Source organism: Jatropha curcas, chromosome 6, assembly GCF_041381405.1.
Source record: "Jatropha curcas cultivar XTBG-Jc1 chromosome 6, XTBG_Jcur_1.0, whole genome shotgun sequence".
NCBI lineage: Eukaryota > Viridiplantae > Streptophyta > Magnoliopsida > Malpighiales > Euphorbiaceae > Jatropha > Jatropha curcas.
In genome coordinates, this window is record NC_143156.1 from 13,015,650 (window position 1) to 13,037,222 (window position 21,573).

The 21,573-nt window shown below is 30.6% G+C and overlaps 1 protein-coding gene across 2 annotated transcripts; it reads left to right on the top strand.

Annotated features, from left to right (window-relative positions):
- Positions 1 to 12,045: 12,045 nt before the first annotated feature.
- NUFIP (GATA zinc finger protein) lies at positions 12,046 to 18,544 on the top strand. Of its 2 annotated transcripts, none has more exons than XM_012213112.4 (9): positions 12,046 to 12,220; positions 12,929 to 13,039; positions 13,135 to 13,719; positions 14,520 to 14,626; positions 14,716 to 14,792; positions 15,459 to 15,528; positions 16,755 to 16,845; positions 16,924 to 16,986; positions 17,726 to 18,544. In XM_012213112.4, the coding sequence occupies exons 2-9, from the start codon at positions 12,959 to 12,961 to the stop codon at positions 18,299 to 18,301; spliced, it is 1,650 nt and encodes a 549-aa protein (XP_012068502.1). In that variant the 5' UTR covers positions 12,046 to 12,220; positions 12,929 to 12,958; the 3' UTR covers positions 18,302 to 18,544. The 2 variants fall into 2 exon arrangements, with proteins under 2 accessions (XP_012068502.1, XP_020533824.1); XM_020678165.3 differs by having other exon boundaries at positions 12,965 to 13,039.
- The last annotated feature ends 3,029 nt before the right edge of the window (positions 18,545 to 21,573 follow it).

Below are 21,573 nucleotides of genomic sequence, written 5' to 3' on the forward strand. Positions count from 1 at the left end.
GTATTATATATATATAATCCTGAAACAAAAAACATCTTAAACATGTTGACTTGGCGCTTTACTTTTTCAGCATTTGTGTTTTTTTTTTTTTTTTTTTACAAATTTTCTACATTTTTAATGTACTTCTTTCAATTTTTTTTAGTTTTACAATTTACAAACTATTTATTATAAATTATTTATGATTTTGAAAATCTTATGTTGTTATGATTTTAAAAAGGCTTAGTTTATTATTTTGTTTTAACTATCTATATGTTAAATAAATATATAAATAGTGATCTCTATTCTCTAATCTCTCCCCTTTTTCGTCTTTTGAAGGTGTCCCTTTTTTTTGGTAATTTTCAATATCCTATTTAATGGTGATTAAACAAACCTTTCTTACCATGGTTTTTGTATTTCTTTGGTTTTTGTATTTCTTTCTTTTTTTTTTTTTTTTGTCACTAATTAATGTTGATCATGTAGTAAATAAAGAAGAAGCAGATAATTTCACTTGGTCAGCGACCGAAAGTTTCCTTTGAAAAATAATCATTAAGGTTTCTTTTTTATTTTTATTTTTTGCTTAAGCATGATTGGAATTGCTATGTCAATCCAAAATGCAGGGGTAGGAAATTGTTGTAGGGGAGCGAGGAATACAGTTATCCGAGGGATAGAAGCAAAGAGTAGTCATAACTCATGCTATAATAAAGAGTCCAAAGATATTACCGTTAGATGAGGCTACAAGTGTATTAGATGTAGAATCTGAGAGAGTAGTAAAAAATAGATGTTGTATCAATTTAGAAAAATAGATCAACTAAATATATTTTAGTACTATTGTATTGTACAGTACATTTATTGGCTTGCAAATTGAAGCTGAGGTTGTATATGCAGATTAGTACTCCAAAAACCTAGACTTTTTAATTGAGATGGATTTTTTTGTCATTTGTTATACTTCTATTTATATTTGAATTTATTATTTTTTATTGAAAATTTATTTTATTGACTCGACCTTATATTTTTATAGCAAAAATAAAGTGACATTAATAAACTAAATAAAAGGAGTTACTTAAACATTAAAACCTATTATTTTATATATTAATTAAAGAATAGGAATAGTAATCTAACTAAATTTTTAGCTTAAATTTATAGGTATTGTCACAACCCATTTTCAAGGGCCTGACCGGCATTAGGACTTGCATGGGCTTAAGGCCTCCTAGACCCGTAGTCAGCATATATTCCAATCATAGTCATGGCTTCAGACCCATTAACTGTATTCCACAGACGTATCAAAACACAATTCACATAATTCATATATGTATCCATACTATTTAATTACAACTCATTTGGAATACAATTGCGGAACTCCATAATTTACGGTCCTTCTCATTTACATACTTAATACAACTATTAAAATTTTTCTATATTTGTATTTCATCTCGGTTGGATTTATAGAGTTCTTCTTTCCTCCTGTTACTTGAAAAAAAATAAGAAGGTAGGGTTGAGCGCTAAACTCAGTGAGTAGGGTTAGATAACCCTCTTACCACACACAATTACACAAATGCATAAATAAATCAATCTAATCCTTCGACTAGTTATATGATCATGCAGTTTATCACACAAATGACAAAACAACAGCAATTACAAATACTAACACCTTCACATAATCACATCACGTGGAAATTGGTCAGTGGCGTCACCAAAACCCTTGACGAGCCGTCCTCATGCATGGCCCGCCCTTTTATCACATGTGCACCAGGAAGCTGATCCTTTACACATGGCCGACTGGTCTCAACCTCGCTTGACCAGCCCTCTCATTTTTTTTATACTCTCTTTTCTTTTCCATACCAACAGTAGGCCACCCTGTGGTTTTCCAGATCATATATCATCAAACACACACGGGGGCGCTGATCTCCCCATACATGGCCGACGGTATCATAGACAGTCCCCACAAACCCAACGGTGACCCACTTCGTCCCAACACCACACAAGCAAAGTAAACATGAAGTACATCACAACTAATCAAATTATTTCCAATAGCAACAAATAATGCAATACAAAATAACAATTTAATGAGTAATGCATGTCTAGCATTTAGCCGTGTATGCATGGATGCAAATGCAAGTAGATGATGCGAATTATCTAATACTACTCACAGTTTTATAGTTTAGCTAGAAGTTGTGATCCTCTCTCTCTATCAGGTTACCCAACCTTAAATTCCTTATAACCCGCAATAATATCTAAAGAAAGAATCAAAATAAGTTTATTATTCATGAATTCTAACTATCCTTTCTAAATTCTAATTTTTTTTAATATTGTATCCATTTTACCCTAATCATCTAATCCAAATATTCTAGATTAAGATAAATTCCTTATTTTGGTTTCCTACACCTAAGTTACCTATTCTAATCTATATGTTATACACGCTATTCTAACCTCATTATAATTCTTTAACCAAACAACCTTCCGTAAACATCTATTAATGAAAATAAAATAAAAATAAAAGTAATAATAGCAATAATATAATTGATCTAATTATCTAAATATATGTTGACGAAAATCCGGCAACATCTCCATATAAATTGGGTTATCCGTACTTTACACATCACAAATATCAACAATATACACACAGCTCATCCATCTAGCAAGACCATCCAATCTAAAGCTCATCCTCCATCATTATAATACCATAATCAGTTAACTATTTAAGCGAAATCAACTTAATCAACTAACAATTTTAAATTTGGAATTTATGTCGAAAATGAGGAACTAGGTCTTAGAGCATACCAATCGAAAATCGGATTACAATTCCACGATCTGCACCAGGAGAAGATGATTTTGCCTCCTAGTCCTCGCTGGAGCGTTGCCTTCCGGTCACCGAACCGCCACCATCGTGAAAACCGAACCTTCACCAAAATTTAGAAACAATATGTCATTTTATTCGTCTTGACAAGGGGATCACTTATATATGATCAAATCAAGGTGGGTGTGAACCATTTCGCCGAAAAATTGGCCTAGAATGTTTGGTGGTTACCACCTTGGGTTTCTCGATTCTGACCACCATACTCAACACCGAAACAGTCAAATGAAAGAGGGAGAGAAGAGGAATCAATCGACGCCTACCTTGAAGCCTCAAGTCACCGAAAACGACGTGAATGGTCGAAAAAATTGCTACAACATTGCCAAACCATTTTGATCAATTTTTCTCTCGATTCGGGCTCAAATCGCGCAAACCAAGACTTGAATCAACCTCTTTGCGATGCGTAGATGATTTTGGAGCCCTAACTCGCCGAAAACAATGGCCATTTGACCAGGGAGAGGGGGCTGTCGGTGTCAGGGAGAGGAGAAGGAGATGAAAAAATTTTTTTTTTCCCTCTCCTCATTTGATTTGGTTTATTCACTTGATTTGGTCCAACTCAGGTTTGGTTCAATTCAATAGAAAATTCTAGATTTCTTAACCTATTTCTATTGGTTTGATTTATTTTAATCGATGTAAATTAGATCCTAGAATATTTCTCCAATTTACTCAATAATAATAATAATAGTTGATTTTTGTGATAATTAATTTAAATAGTAGACACACGTGTGTGTGTGTGTATATATATATATATATATTCATAATAGATTAATAGTTAGAGCTTCATATTTATTTTTGAAAATTTTAAAGGTTCGCAAATCCAAGATTTTGATAATATATTTTGGACTTGAGCCCAATCCGGTAAACTTTGGCGCGGATTAGGATTATATGGTATTTGCATATCATATAGTCAAAAATCCAGATTTTTGATTTAATAAAAATTTAAAAGTTTTGAAAATAAAATTACGGGGTGTTTTAGTTATTTTTTCATGTATTAAAGAGTCATAATGAAAAGTTCTTTATATAATATTTATCTTATGAAAATGTTTCATTTTTTCTTTCCTTTATCCATATATCTATTTCATTTTTCAAATTTTTCTATGTCTCTTTTGTTTTTTATTAGAAATTTTAGATTTCTGTAAAATAATTAGGCTTTGAAATTTGAATTATTGATTATCTATATCTCTCTACTTAACTCTATTTTTAAAATCATTTAAGTGATATATGTCAAGTTTGAACGAAATTATTTTTTATTTGAGATTAATATATACTAGTATAGAAATTTTTAATTTTTTTTTATAGCATAGAATTAATATTCAATATAAATAATTAAATTATATTTTATTGTTAAATAATTTAAATAATAAATATTATTTACTTATATATTATCCATGTTGAATGATTTAAATCTTAAAACTTTATCTGTTAAGATGTTGTTTGAATTATTAACTTTAACTAAAATCTAGACATTATTCATCAAATTTTATAATTATTTAAAATAAATTAATGGCATTATAATTTCTATAACACGAGAATACATTATATATATATATATAATCCTCAAACAAAAAAAAATCAAAATATTGACATGGCACTCTCTTTTCTCGGTATTCTATTTTTTCTTTTTTTATAAATTTTTGGATTTTTTTTCTTTTTTCTCTTTATTTTTTTATTTTGATTGGATATATTTTTTTTAAAAAAATTTTGATATTTATTCAAATTTTTGAATTTTTAAATATTTTCTTTTTTATATAATATCTATATTATCTATATATATGCCATCCTAAATCTCTCTATTTAAAGTTTTCCATTTTGTACTAGTCGTTGGGAGTCTCATATCATTTGTTCATCATTTCATATTTATATTGATTTAATCTTTTTTATATGGATGTGATTGGTTTTCTTTTTTCTGATATTCCTTTGTAAGTGGATCTGAGAATTGACATTGAGGTAATCTCTTGGTCCCTTCTTTTATTATAATTTTTGTGTATTCATGGTCTCTTCTTTTATGTATTCATTTTTTTTTTTTTTCATTGCATCGTATATTTAGTTTGAAAGAAAAATGTGCACTCTTTTTTTAAAATCTTTTTTTCCCTATCTATCTTATCTATTTATCTATTAAGAATCATATGTGCTATCTTTTTACGATCGTTCACTAATTCAAAACACCATAAACACAGGTACCTCTGGTTGCCACATTTTCGAACTTTATAGTACAACAAATTCCTTTTTCCACTTCACAAACAGGTGCAAGCATCAATTTCTCTTAATATTTTATCATAGTTTTTAGATAATCTGGGTATTTTGATTATGTTATATCATAGGTAGCTAAGCTTGCAGAAGAGCAAGGATGGGCCATCAATGTCGAAGGAGGCAGACTTTGTGCTTATGCGAATATTTCACTTTGATACATTATAGCTTTGTCCAGTTGAAGATATCTCATTTAATTAAATGCCTTTGTCATCTCCTCTGTTGATGTGTATTTGTTTTAAGTCTAAACCCTTTCTTTTCCTTTCATTTTAGAGTCTTTATAACAGATAAGATATAGGCACGACTTCTGTTCTCAACAAATGTCATGACCCGATTCCATGGGCCGGACCGGCACTAGGGCTCAGGTAAGCTTAAGGCCCCCGAGGCCCGTAGTCAGCTTGAAACACTAGAATCTATTATCTCGGTATAAATTTCAACATTCAGCCCATATGATTATGAAAAATAAACCTCAATATTTTATTATTTCTCGGCCCAAGTTTATCTCCTACAGCATTCCATAGTTCAGGCCCAATTTACAATACATCACATTCTAATATGGGCTTACAGGATTAATTTGTCTATGTTAATACACGACTAAATATATGTAAATCTTACAACTGCGGAGTCACTAACTGTTTGGTATACATGGTTTTTTATACACATAATTACATAGTAAAATAATTATGGAACTAGGAAAATTTCTCTATTGCCCTGCGTCGAAGAAACATAGCCTAAATCGAATTAAAGAAAAACTTACTTCCTGAAAAATCAAACAAGACATGTGAGTTTTCTAAGGAGTAATAATTATTGCACAACACACGCAGTCATACAAATATGTAAACATTTCAATCTAGTCATCCGACTAGTTATATGCTCACGCAGCCAGTCACACCAATGGCACATACCAGCACTCACACGTAATGTCACCTTCAAGTAATCAAGCAAGTGGTAATTAGTCAGTGGCACCACCTGAAACCCCAACGAGTCGTCCTCACACATGGCTCGCCCTCTCGTACATGTGCACCAGGGAGCCGATCCCCCATACGGCCAACTGGTCTAATCCTCACTGACCAGTCCTCTCATTATTTTTCCACTCTCTTGTTTCTTTTCCATATCAACAGGAGGCAACCCGATGGTCTCCATCCAATCTAGATCATCAAGTGCTCACAACAGGAGGCCACTCTACGGGCTACAATCAAATCTAGATTATCAGGTGCGCAACAATAAGAAGCCATGCTGTAAATCCCATATAATCTATATCATCAGGTGCACAAGGGGGCGCCGATCTCCCATTTTCCCGGCCGACGGTCAAGTATCATATCGTATTCAGGATCCATATCACAGACCGTCCTCACAAACCCATGGTGGTCCACTTCATCCCAATTCCACACAAACAAAGCATAGCATTTTCACAACACAATTAATCAAACATTGCAATCAAATGCAGACATATTGATCAGTTGAACATCGTAATGCAATGCACAATTAGACATCCATTCTCAAATGCAATTAAATAATTAAATAAATACCATTAACAATAAACAACAACAATAAAATAAATGATAATAATAAACAATAACAATGAAAATAATTAAATAATTAAATAATTAAATGAATAATAAAGATAATAAATAAATAATTAGAGCACTCTATTTATTATGCATTAGGTTATAGAATTAATCTAAATAAACTTTTTAATTATGTTATTAATTAAAACTAGTTTAAGTTCTAACGAAATTTCGGCAGCATCCCCCGTATAATTTGGACTATCCACCTGTTTAGATAACACAGTATTATTATATATTTATCAATCAATACACACAACCCATCCGTCGGGCAATCGATCAAATCAAATACCCATCCGCCTCCAATAGTATATCACCAATCAACCATAATTTACAAATTAAAATACCTTCAACTAATCTAGGAATATTATCAATAATTCTTTGCTTAAGTTATATAAAATATCATTAAACATTTATTAAAGTTTTAGACTAACTATTAAGAACTGACATTTCAATTAAATTACAATTTAATAAATACTTCTACTAGATAACCCAGCTCGAAACTTAAACATATAACTAAAGCTTCATAAATTTCTCCGTCTTGACATAAAGATACCACTTCTAGATATAGCTAAAGAGTTTTACAATTGAATCGTTAAATTTGCAAGAATATTGCTATCAAGCAGTAACCAACACTAACCAACATAAGAGTATTGAAAATATAAATATATATACATACATCTGTTTCCATACCAATTATTTAAAATGGTACGAAGTACCTGAAATAGCTACTGCGCCCAAGAAAAATATATTTTTCCTTAAACTTGAGCTCATATCGCATTAAGAACTTGGTTTATGACTTCGCATGTTCATTCCAAACACTATAATTCAAGAAATCAACTAAATAATTACTGCTAGCTCAAGGAATTCAAGATTTCCTATTTAGTACCCATAATATATCCCCTGGTTTGTACATTTTTTTTAAAAAAAAATTCAGTTTATAACTCATTCAAATTGGAAACAATTCAATTCCTCCTTCCTAGGATATCGAGAACTTGACCATATAGCTAACTAGTTATTTTTAACCTAAAGAATGCTTAATTCTTCGCAAGGATTTATAATAAATGCAATAATCTAACCATCCCAATATAGGAATCATTTATATACCGATTTCAAGAGCAAAAATTCAAAATTTCTATTCACATTCGCCTAAACAGTAGCTAAATTTATAAATTCCTGCAATAGATCAAGCACTAGCGATAATGTTGCTGTCATAATCATGCTATATCTATTCTTAACTAAAATTCCCTTGTTCATGCTAAACTTATCCATTAACTTAGCTGCTAATTTAAACTAAATTAGAGAATCAAATTTTTCCTTAAAAAAAATGTATGACAGTAGGAGCTAGGGTCTAGATTTATGCAATAGTTTTATTCACGATTCAAAACCTCCATCTTTGATCAAGGAATTTATAAATTAAACTGATGAATGTTGGGGATTGACTTACTCAGCTGGAAAATGTCGGAAACTTGAAGGTGAAAGCAGATGACGCGACTATCTCGAGTGAAACGGAATCGCGACTCGCTCGTGATTCCCATGCTTCGCCAGAATCGGAGACGAAGAAGGAGAGGGAGAAGCTCACCGTCGATGAAGGGGAGGACTGGAACCGTTCGGTGGTGACAAGGTCGCCGGAAAATCAGTGGAGGGAGGAAGAAGAGAGGAGGGTCGCTCGCGCTTGCCAAGGGAAGGAGAAGAAAAGAGGAAAAAAAAGAAAAAGGAAAGAAAGAAAGTATGTCGGTTTTCTAGATCATTCCGGTTCGATTCGAACCGGTTTGATCTGATTCAACGATTTGGCTCAATTTGCTTGGTTTTTGAGTTTTTCGCTTGGTTTTCGAAAAATCAAATTGGTTTACGGGTCCAGTTTAGCAATAATAAAATACTAGCTGGTATAATCTCATTGGTTGAAATAAAAAATTTAGTTTTTAAATGAAAATTCTACGAAATTAAATTTTCGGGTCGTTTCAACAAATCAGCCCAGTTTTTGGGGACGGCTATGCCTTACTTTCTCAGTGAAATGAATTGAAATTTTTTTTTTTCCTTTATACGTTTGTTCTTTCTATGATACTAGTGATGTGAAATTATAAATACAATCGTCATAAAAAAATATCTATCTATTTCTTTATTTGATTCAAAAATTGTTAGTTGGACATTTTGTGTATAGTTATTATTAGCAATTTTTTGAATTAATTTTATTGTTATTCAAAAATTAAAAATGTTGATTATTTAGAAATTATAAAATAATTAATTAAAGTTTTTATTTAGATATTATGAATTTGTATTTTGAGTTTTATATAATACATTCATAAATTCATAAAAGGTTGAAAAAAAAACTAATAAGGATAAGAATAAATTTAAAAAAATATTAATAAGCAGAAGAAATTCTAGAAGTCATATCTTCTAAGTTGTTTTTAAAAAAATTTTATTTACGGTATGTGGGTCTCGTTTATGTATGGCACAACCCAAGAGGGGGTGAATTGAGTTTTTTAAAAATTTGACTTTCAAAAATAAAATCAGAATTTTGTTGCAGCGGAATTAGAAAGCATTTATAAGAGTTAGTTATAAAATTTAGAACTTCCTGACAAAGCTCATTGCAAGTTTAGAAAGACTCTATAAAGAACAGTTATTGTACTTAAAACTGCTTCACAAAGTTTAAGCAAATTTAGAAAAACTCTGTAAAGAATAGTTATTGCATTTAGAATTGTTTCACAAAGCTTATTGCTAGTTTAGAAAGATTCTATGAAAAACAATTATTGCATTTTAGCACTGCTTTACAAAACTTTAAGCAATATTAGAAAATTGATTATCACTTGTATTGTGATTTGTACTGAATGTCATAGGGCAGATTAGAACTCAGCATAATCACAATACAGAAATCAGAGTTCTAATGTTCCACCGAGATAAAGCTTATGCACTTTTAGAAACAAAAACTCATTAACAACTTTGCATTTCTAAAAGAATTAACAGTTGTATAGACAGAATATAATCAAGCAGAACTTTAGAAAATAAAAGAAGATAAACATATAGATTTATAGTAGTTCGGCACTAGCTCACCTACATCCACTGCCTAAGACTCGTCTTGAAATCTTCTACTATGTTATCTCTTTTTAAGGCTAAGAGACAAACCAACTTTACAAGGAAATAGATCAACACCTAGATCTAACATTTATCCCACTAGATTTTTCAAAGGTTCTAATTAACTTCAACCCTTTCTGTTTTTGCAGAGAACATAAACTCACATCAAGACATTAGAATCTCACATAAGGAGAATGTCAATTGATAACCAATTACACCAAGCTTTTCACCTAAGCTATTACACAAAAATTTTTCATTTAAAAGACTTCTAGTCTACAACAGACTACGAAATCTATATAGACAAAGAGAAACGCAATTATAAGCATAGAAAGAACAAAAAACAGATTTTGAAAACAGAAATAAAGTTCAGAACTATTCTTCAAAAAATGTTGTTATTAAATTTTTTTTTTCTCTTTGAAAATATCTCTTGAAGCAAATAGATGAAAAGAAATAAGGGAGTTTGAAGAGAGCTTTGAGAGATCTGCACTTTTTAATCAATGGGCTCTTATTCTTGCAAAAACCTCATGTTTTCAAAAGAAGAAAAAACGTCTTTTATAAGAGGGGTGAGGATCACGTTTTTAGTAAACGTTGATCTTTAGCTTTAAAGAGCATTTAAACTTTTAAAAAATAAAAAGATATAAGAATTTTTTGTAAATACTCAATTATTTGTTGCCAAAAATATTAAAGTAAAAATATTTTTCATTTAGGTAAGTAGAATTAAAAAAATAAGATTTGACTTTTCTTTTTAAGGCATTTTTCGAAAACAAAAGATATGTGAATCTCTTATAAATACTTGATTATTTATTGCCAAAAATAATTAAACCAAATTCTTTTTCATTTAGGTAAGTGAAATTAAAAGAGCAAGATTTGACTCTTCTTTTTAAGGCAATTTTCGAAAATGATTTTAAGAGAGAGAGAATATTTTTGTGCTTATAAAAAAATATTCTCTCTATCCTACAATATACCGTAAGATACTAACCATTGAAAAATCTTCAATAATCTTCATGATCTTCAAAGAATCTTGGATTTGTAAGAACTTACCTTCTTTAGCAATTTCCATATGAAAAATCTGCATAAAATAATTTTAGCACATAAAAGAATATTAAATTTATTTGTTTTGCGAAATCATCAAAATATCAAGATAAAATTGACCCTTGAGCCAATATGGTCTAAAATGAGGTCTTCAAAATTCTGAAATTTATTTTTCAATTTTTAAATAATATATAAATATGATTTTCTTTTATGTAAAAGTTCCCATTTTTTAATGAAAAATTTTAACTAGATGGGTCCATGGCTCACTCATTGATCAAACTAATGAGAATAAGGTTTTTTTTATTGAAACGAGAGTATTTTTGACCATACACTGAGAAAAAAAAGGATAAAGTTGGAACAATTTTAAAGAATCCTAACTGTTATTGGTTTGATTCATAAAGCGTGGCTATACACCGGGTCTAGGTAAGTAATTGCTATTTTTGAATATATTTAAATTATATTTGGAATCAATACATATCAATAAAAGATTTTTTTTATTTTTCCTTTATTTTTTATGTTTTAATAATATTTAATAATAAAATTATAGTTTACTGTTAAGTAATTAAATTAAAAATAGTATTTATCTATGTATTATCCTTATTGAATTATTTGAATCGTAAAACTTTATCTATATAGAATTATCTGTGATAGTATACAATATTTAAATCATTTGAATTATAAACTTTAACCGACACCTAGACATAATTAATTGAATTTTAATTTTAAAATAAATTAATTACATTACAATTTCTATAACATGATAATCTAATAAGCAGATCTTTTAATAATATATTAAACATAATTTATAAAATATAAATCCGCGCAAAGCGTGGGCCTTTACCTAGTTTATTAAAATTTCTCTAACACGATAATTTAATAAAGTAAACCACAGGAAAAATAAATCTTTTATATACTAATATATCAAATACAATTTATAAAATAAAATATTTAACAATAAAGTAATTTGCTAGAAAAATAAATTTTTAATACGTATTTATAAATTATAAACTATCTAAGCAATCCGCACAAAACGCTGAGTCTTTTACATAGTATAATAAAAACGAGATAGAGTTAGCAAGATAAACCCAATTTAAAATAAATTTTGAAAAAAAAAAGATATATCCTAAAAAAAGAATATAAAGTGAAAATTAGATTTTCTAAATCACAATTTATAGTTTCATACAATTTTTTTTAAACCTTTCTTTAAAAAGTTAGAAAAAAAATTAATTATTTTAAACAATCATGTTGTATTTATTTTTAAAGATAGAAAAACAAAAAATCAAAAACTAAAGCCAAAAGTAACCTATTGGGTTTTTATTTTTGTTTTCCCGGAAAATAAGAGAGCAGAAAGAGAACAGAGGAGTAAGAACGAGGGTTTTAGGGTGGTTTTTGTTAGCGAGAGCTTCTCCTTGATTGAGCAGAGGGCAGAGCTGTTTATGTGTTTCACTCACAGATTTCGTCTCTCATATTAGAGGTGAGATTTCTTCTCTCTCTGAGTCTATTTTCTTCTTTCTTTCATAAGGAAGCCATTGTAGGTTTTAAGGTTCGCTGGTTTCACTTGAATCTCTGGTGCTGAATACAATGGTTTAGATTCATGAGAAATCAATTTCGCTTTCGTGGTTTAAATTCGTTAAATGGTGTTTGAGCTGCGCTATTGCTTTTAAGCTTTTAATATTGGTTGGATAGGTTGACTGTGCTTTCTTTGGTGAATTTAAATAGCAAGACTAGGATTGTGCAAATTGCTAGTTAATGCCCTGATTTAGATGATTGAATATCCAGAATTTTAAACTTGGAGAAGCGAACTAGAAGTTACATGTCTGTTGTGGATTCATGGAATCCAAATTGCGTTTTGATTTTTCTTTAATTCTGAAAGTTCTGATAATATGTAAGGAGAGCTTGATTTTTATCCCTCATGATACTGAAATGGCAAATCTTGGTGTTTTAGAATGCACTTCAAATAAGTGAGCATTTAGTTGAGTTTTTTTGTTTACTGTTCCTCCCAATTTAGTAATTGATGTTTACAGTACAAGAAAAATAAAGAGTTTTGATTTGTAAAAAGAGAATCTCCAACTTACTGACTGAAAAACTAAGGGAAAGAATGGGGACATGGCTTGAATATTAGGTTTTTGGGTAAAAGTGGCTCCCTGTCTCTTCTCTCACTCAATTTTTCAAACAACTTCAGAATTGTAGATTATTTCTTGATGCTCTAGCGATGCAGCCTCATTATAATTCCCATCCTCAACGTTCCAATCAAATCCAATCCAATGGTACTACTGCTCCAGTTCAGGCACAGGTGCATCTCTCTTTTTCGGAACATTATATCTTATCTAATTATCTGGCTGTTCTGATGTTCATTTTTTATTCATTTAATTTTTGCTCAATTGATAGGTTTTCTCTACAAATCCTTCTCTAGCAAATTTCTACAACATGTTACAAAATTCTATGCCGATGCAACCTCAACTGGGCATCATCAATCCTCAACTTCCAGTTCCTTTCAACAATTCCAATGTCATTATGCCCAATATGCCCCCTTTGATGACTCAACAACCTGGTTTCAGTAATCATATGGGTATAAACCAAATGGGTTTTGCTCCACAAAATCATTTAAACAATATAAACACTATCCCCATGTTTGTGAATCAAGCAAACCCGGGTCAACCTCAAGGCCAACCATATGCTCTTAATTTCTCCAATTTGCCTCAAAATCATAACCAAAATATGGGTTTCCCCAATCTACAAAATCTAATGCAAAATCTGAGTGCTGTCATGCCTATCCCAATGCCAAATCCTTCTGTAACCAATGGTCCACAAAATCCCAACTTTTTCGCAAATCCTTTGTTCATGGTTGGGCAGCATGGCAATGCAAATCAGCCGAACTTTGTGGAGGATAAAAGAACTGAACAAGTACAAGGGAACTCATCCATAATGCCACAAACTCAGAACTCAAGATCCTTGGGCTCATTTAGGCGGCAGGTAACTACATTTGATGCTTAATGAAGCACTGGTAACCATTTAGTGCAAACAACCACTCATCCCCCTGAAAATAAAATAAAATAAAATAACAGAAACCCAATTTTTGTTCGAAAATTGTTGGTTTACTTTTTTTTTTTTTTTTTTTTTTTGTGTCCATGATCCATATGACTGCTATAAATGAAAAAAGTGGTTTTGATGCTATATTACTTCATGTTTATGCAATAATATTAGTTTGTTTTATATCATACGGGCATGATATGGTATGCTGCCACTATACCACTCTTTGCAGTTTGTGGTATATCCTCTAGCTGCTAGATCTATGTACTAGTGGTATTAAATTGATATTCCCATTTTTGTATTGTTGAATAAGAAATGAAGTTCCTCATATTTTATACTAAATTGACCTTCACAAGTCCTCAATATGTGGCTAACTTAAGATAGGATGGTAGGGTTCTTGATGATATTTCAAATTTTGTTTCAATTCAATAATACTATTGGTGGAGCTAACAACAATGCATTTTTGTTAATATCATAACATCGTTCATTTTAAATTTCACTATCACAACTGTGTCAGGTGAGTCTAGTATATGAGGATACAACTAAATTTGCGTTTAAATCTTTAGATCTTGTGAGGTAATTATTTTGCCATTTTGGCATGTTGACATCTATGTTGGAAATTTTCTGAAGTTCTGTCCACACCTTGTGTTTGCTCAGTAGTTATGATTTAATTCTTTATTGTAGATGTATTTCTAATTCCCTGCTGCAACTAATGGTGAATCTAAGTTCTGCATTTGTTACAGGGTAATCCTGTTAATAATGGCCAAAATAGTACTTCAGGTCCCAATTGGAAAAACTTTGCCAGCAAAAACTTCAAAAAGAATCCAAATAAAGAGGCATCAAACTTGGGGTGCATACTTTATCCTGCTTTTTTAGATTCTTTTCTACTTATAGATTTGGATCTGCGGCTTATAATCATCCTAAATCCAATATTTGCAGATATCAGAAATCTCAATTCCATCATATGAATAATGGGAAGAGGAAGTTTGGGTCTTCTAATGAACACAGGGGAAAAGGTTCCGTAATCTCACTCAGTTAAAAATTTGTTTTCATGTTTGCAGAGAAGACAATAGTCTAAGGGAGAACATGAAGTCTCAACTTGTTTGTGTTTTTAAAAATCCTTTTGTGTAATTGTATTCCATATAAACAAGGAAAGAAAAAGTGAGGGATGCGTGTAAGATGTGAAACCATAGATGAGATTAATCATGGTCATGGTTCTATGTTTTTTCCACATTTGGTGCTACCCACTGCATGGAGATTTGTAATGAAACCTAACCTGGTTAATGTACCTGAGCTGGGTGTTGAATCAGTCTATTTCATCCATATGACTGGGTCTGTATCCATTATTGCTGTTGTTAGGGTCTGCATGGTAAAATGGAGCCCTATTAAAACATTAAAGAAGCCTGTTGGATCTCACTCATTATACTAGAGAATCACTTTTTACGAGGCTAATTGGCTACTGAGTATTATTTTGATACTGCATATTCGTCTCTCTTTACATCAGAAGAATAATGGGATTTGAAGAAATTCAAGGAAAAATCATTAGCTTGTGCATTTTTAACGTGAAAACTTGTAAACCTGTAATAACTGTCTGATGATATTTAATTAAATTGCTTATCTATACTTTGATGTCTGTTTTGCTGTGTTTTGATATTTATGTTTTTCCTTCAAAAAATGAATAGGGTATGGCAATGAGAGGGCAAGTAAATATGCTCGCACTAATTCTGCAGAACAAGCTACGGAAAAGAAAAGGTAAATTCTGCTTAATCCCCATCTTAAAATATTTTTCCTTGTTAGAGAAAAAGTTGTGTTAATTTAATCTCTTATTGTCACTTAAAACTTTTAAAAAGCAAGATGCTAGGAATGCTTGGGGATGGAGAGAGACACAGAAAGAGGCAGTTGAACTTTTATATTGACAATATTTGCTTGTCTTTTTTAGTAGGCACCATTTGGCTTTAACCTGATGAAGGATAACTTGAAACTGTAAAATGTTCTTATTCGTTTTAGCTTGTTAAATCAATTCTCTAAGAAGTAATGACAGTAACTTTTCAATTGGAATAAGAGTTTTTTGGATGCAAATGTTTTCTCTTCTCTCAACAATAATGCAAAGTCATCTTTTGGGGATGCATGAATGCTGCTTCATAACCTTGTTTATAACAGTTCAAAATTTAATGCTTATGTAGATGTGCAACCTTATAGGTATTGTTTTGCTTGAATGCCCAGTTTTTGGACTGTGGAATTAATTGAATAGTGGTACTTCAACAGTCTTTTTGCTCGTGGTCCATAAGGTCACCTATATGAAATCCTCAACATGTTTTTCTTCACCAAAGAAACATAAGTTCTTAACCTTATAATGAAAGGAAAAAAAAAATGTCAAAAAGATTAAAATTGCAAAATTGTTATGCCAGTTGCTCAGAAAAAGGAATAGAAGACAATATATATGTCATGTTTTCTGATTCATCTTCTAAACGGAATATTAGTTCTGATCATAATTGTGATTTATATAGTGTTTGAAATAAATCCATGTGAAATTTATTTCATTTGCAAATGAATTTCATTAAAAAAAATTCATTTGTAAATAAATTGATAAAATTCGTCTGTAAATAAATTTTCATATTTGGATCAACCATGGAATTCATTCTGAATATGTAGCTTTACTAGTTTGTACTTAAAATTCATTAGTTTTAGTAGTTTATACTTCTTTTGAGTCTAGAATTCATTTGTGAATCTACCAATTTTGGTATAATTTAGTCCAAGCATATCAATTCCTTAAAATTAAAATGTGTGATTCCATTTAGCACAAAATTTTGTAGAATCCATTTACACTAAACAAGCTCTTAGCATTGTTCCTTTGTTGCTTATATAATATCTAATTTCTGCAACTAATTCTCCATGAAGTCTTGCGTTTTTATTTAACAGTAAGTCTTGCATTTTTTATTTCTTTTCAAATTTGAAATTTTTCCTTAAACATTGTTAAGGCCTCTTGCTTTGACCTATACGGAACAAGAAATCAAACAATGGCGTGAAGATCGAAGGAAGAACTACCCGTCAAAAGCCAAGATTGATAAGGTTTGATTTCCTGCTATACTTATCTCCCATATAATTGTATTTGAATGGTCATCCTGATGGTTAACTTGAACTCCACAGAAAAGTAGTGAAAGACAAGCAAACTCTGAGGTCAGTAGAAAAGAAGCCAAACAACGCCGAGAGGTATTTATGTATATATGCAATGACTTCAAATGTTTCCTTTTCATCAGAAATTTATTTGGAATTTTTATTTATTTTTATTTTTATTTTTTGTATCTTCAAAATATCACAGCTGTTGGTAAGGGCATGAAATGGACAATCATATTACTATCACTGCATGATGTGGGTGAATAGTTCCATCCTGTAATATAACCTATTTTTAACATTTTATTAGCAGAAAGTTTTTCTTAGCCACATCTTTATTTTCTTTTGCTGAAGGCTAGTCCTAGATACTTTGTTTTTCTCCTTTAACACTTTTGGTAATTAATAATTTTTATTGGATATGTCTCTTGAATATAAAGCTTTATGTAAAAGCATGTCAACTCAGCGTTCTTATTGACTTCAATCTTCCATTTGGTACCAAAATTAGATTTTGGCATCTTGGATATTTGAGCAAATTTGATTTCATAGAAACATTTGATTTATGGTGATAATCTTGGTATTTGAAGTCGTTCTTGTTTAAATACCATTTAACTTTATGGGAATGATGGCCATCTCCAACACGCATAATTTTAATGGTCAAATTGGCATTTGAAATTGACCAATATATGCTCAATGGTTATATTCTGCGCAGAGGTATAATATGTCTGTATGTTTGGATTGAAATTGTCAAATTAGTGTCATTAAAGACTAATTTTCATACACCATAATGTAATGCATTTTTAGTTTGACATAATCAAACATTTGTGAACCTTCCATGCAGCAACTAAAGGAGATTTTAGCAAAGCAGGCTGAGTTGGGAGTTGAAGTTGCAGAAATACCACCATACTACCTGTCAGATTCAGAGAAACAAGTAAATGAAAGGGAAAATAATCATAGGTTTGTTGGCAAGAAGGGTAGATTTCAGAACAAGCATGATAGAAGAGGGAGATATAACAAAAATGATCGGTCTGCCAAGCAGCAAAAGTTAATGAACAATGACTCATCACAAATTTCTTCCTTCAACACAAAGAAGCCAACACTTTTGCAGAAGCTTCTAAGTGCGGATGTAAGGAGAGATAAGCACCGCTTGTTGCAGGCTTTTAGGTTCATGGTGATGAATTATTTCTTTGATGACCTACCAGAGAAACCATTGGAATTTCCTTTGATAGCAGTCAAAGAAGATGAGAGGGAGGACTTAGCGGTAGCAGAAACATCCTCACTTGCTCAGAAGGATATTTTGGAAGTAACAAGTTTTGGTCGTGCTGGAGGTGGAGATGAAGACGATGATAGTCATGATTATGAAAGAGTGGAACAAATCAACAGAACTGAAGAAGAGGAGGGAGAAATCATTGACTAATGAATGCTTCCTTCCATCACTTGCTTTCTTGTATTATATTAGAAACTGTTTATTTATTTACTCCTTTCTTTTCTGCTTAACAACATGAATTGGGTCAGAACCAATGAAGAGTTTAATGATGAAATTTTGTAGCGACGAGCAGACCGGTTCACGGGCTGAGCTGGGACTGAGTTTGGGTTGGAGTCCAAGGAATGCTTGGTACAAGTTTTCATATATGAGTATCTGCAACAATTTTTTTGGTAATTTGAGTCATAATTTGGGCTTATCTAGAGTTGCTTAGTAGTAGGGTTGCACATGATCTGTTATAACTCAACCTAACTTGAGCAATCCAAGCCAACTCAATCTAATCCAGCAGATTTGAAAATATAATGAGTTGGATTAGGAGGATCATCTTTATAATTTACGGGTTGAATTGGATCGGATCATGAGTTCATTAGATAAATCCACAGATTTGATCTAATCTGTAAATAAATTATGAATTATTTAGTTAATTTGATTTAATTTGCAATTTTGAATTTAAAAATAAATTAATTACATATTTTGTAGATATTACCTTTGTTATTGGAGTATATTGTAGCTTAAAACATATTATATAATTACGTTACTAAATATTTTTAATTTTATTACTTGTCTTTTGTATAAGAAATTTAATTTTCCATTGATGACGATGACAATGATGTTAAGAAATTTAATTTTAATATTGTTATTGGAATATATTTGTAGTTTATGAAAATTATTGTATAATTAAGTTTAAAGTATATTTTATTTTTTTAATAATCCTCTTAAACAGTTGCATTTTATTTTATATATTTTTATTATTTTCGTTTATTTGACCTGTGGGTTTACGTTGAATCCATATTCAATCCAACCCGTTTATACCAGCAGATTTACGCATTTAATGGATTCGATCGGGTCTAAAAAATTATCGACCTGTACATACGGGTCAGGTACTTAAATCAGTAAACCCAATCGAACACAAGCCTGTGCAGCCCTACTTAGCGGTGAACATTCGATTCAATTTTTGGTTAAACATTCAGTTCAGTTTTTGGTTAAATAGGTTTCTCTGGTTATTTTGGTTAATTTTTATTTGTCTTTTCAATATAATCGGTTTAGTTCGTTTAGTTTAATTGGTTCAGTTCAAGTAATCCAAATAAATCTAAAGAGAAAATGCTGTAGTTTCAAAATTAAGGCCTTGAAAAAGATTTGCAATTTGTTTTACCTTAATAAATAATTATCTTATATGTGAGAAATTAGAGTACAGTTTCTAATTTATTACGATAGAGATTAGATAATTATTGTTTTCGTTTGATTATATAACAGAAAAAATATATAAGGGAAACATATATTACGATCCGTGTGTTTTGCAGAAATGCAACTAGTCTATTTGTTATTTTAAATGCTTATTAGATTTTAGAAGCAAATCTAAGCAAAGTCAAAGTAACGAGAGTTCAACTTGATTTACATAAGTAAAAAGTTCTATTAACACATTTTGTGTATAGTTTTAATTGTAAGTTAAATCCAACTTTTTTATTCTAGTATTTGAAATTCAATTTTAAATTATACATAATTTAATAAATAAAATATTTTTTACTGTTGGTGGTAAATAAAATTTTTCTTCATTTAACATAATTAAACTTCTTAATTCTCATGGTAATGATGAAAATAATTTTTTTTTTTTTTAAATTGGTATGAGTAATTGTTTAATATATACTATTTTTTAATTCAAAAATTACTACCAGGCGGTAATAAGAATCAACCTTCTTCTGTATACATCCCATTGCCGCTTATTTCCATTCACTCCTCTTAGGCACATAACGATTACTATTGCTTCTCTTCCTCAGAAATTCTCTCACCCTAAATCAACTCATTTGTTTACTAATTAAACTTTCTCTCACAGGAGCTGATGATCAGCCAGTGATGGTTGAACGCAGAAGCAAAGAATTGAAGAACCTATTATCTATGTACAAACGACATAGAAAACGTGAAGAAGATAAGGCCTCTTATTGTAGCAAGTTGGAGTCTACGAAAAGAAAATTGCATTCGTATTATCAAGAAGCTGATAAAGGTAAGATATATTTTTCTCTATTTGCTTCTTTAATATTTCTTTTACAGTGCATATTTTTCTCTTTATATGGATTTTGATGAGTAATTTGGTATATAGTTAAAAGGCAGAAGCAGATTCAGATTATCGATGTAATGGATTTGCCGAAAGCGACCACTAAGACAAAGGTTGAAGATGCCAAGAGACTCCGTCGTCGTCATCATCATCGTAAGGTGGCTGCCATTGCTCAACACTATCAGAAGCAAATGACATTTTACACTTGTATTCCAGGAAAGTTCTGTTTCTTTTTTTCTTAATTGTCTATGAAAATCCATTTTTCTATACTGACACACTGATATATAAGCACGGATGGTTGAGGATTTATAGATTGAAAACAATTTTGGTGTATGGCCAGGCTAACAACAATATAGATTAGCACCGACTGCATTTTATGAATTGTTATACAGTTATAGTCATCCTCCATCATACTTGATATGACCAGTTTGGCTCTAGTGAAGCCTTTCTTAAGGAGAAATTTTTGAAAGATAGACGGAAAGAAACTATCAGATCTTGCATTGTCAAAACTTGCTGTAATCAGTTGTTATTTGGATCTTTTTTTTCTTTCTTTAACATGGTAAAGCACATAAAGGCTCTTTTATTGTATACATATTTAAATTCATTTTATAATTATTAATTTTACTCCAATATCTCAACAAATTTTATTAATTAATTAGTAAACTATATATATTCATAAATTAATAGCATTATCATGTGATTATGTGTATTTATATAGTGGATATGAACATACCAAAAAAAAATTATAATACAAAATTTGTGAGTTCTATCATCCACAAATAGCTTGGATGTAAGTTTTGCATGATATCAAAAAGTCATACAAATATTGCTAGAAAAAATCTAAAGTATAATTATTAATTTTATCCAATATCTCACCATATTTTATTAATTAATTACTAAACTATATTTATTCATAAATTAATAATATTATAATGTGATTTATGGAACAGTTATCTTCATGTTTGTGAATATCCTGATTGTGCAGGTATATTGTTGACTTTAATCACATTTTATATATTCCCTAAAAGGTGCTTCTAACTCAACCCATCCATTACTTGTTTACAGGGAAAATTACATTTTAAAGAATTATGTTTGCTCATTATTTTATTTACGAACTTATGTCTCTCCGCAATTCCATTTATATTTTTCTTTTCAA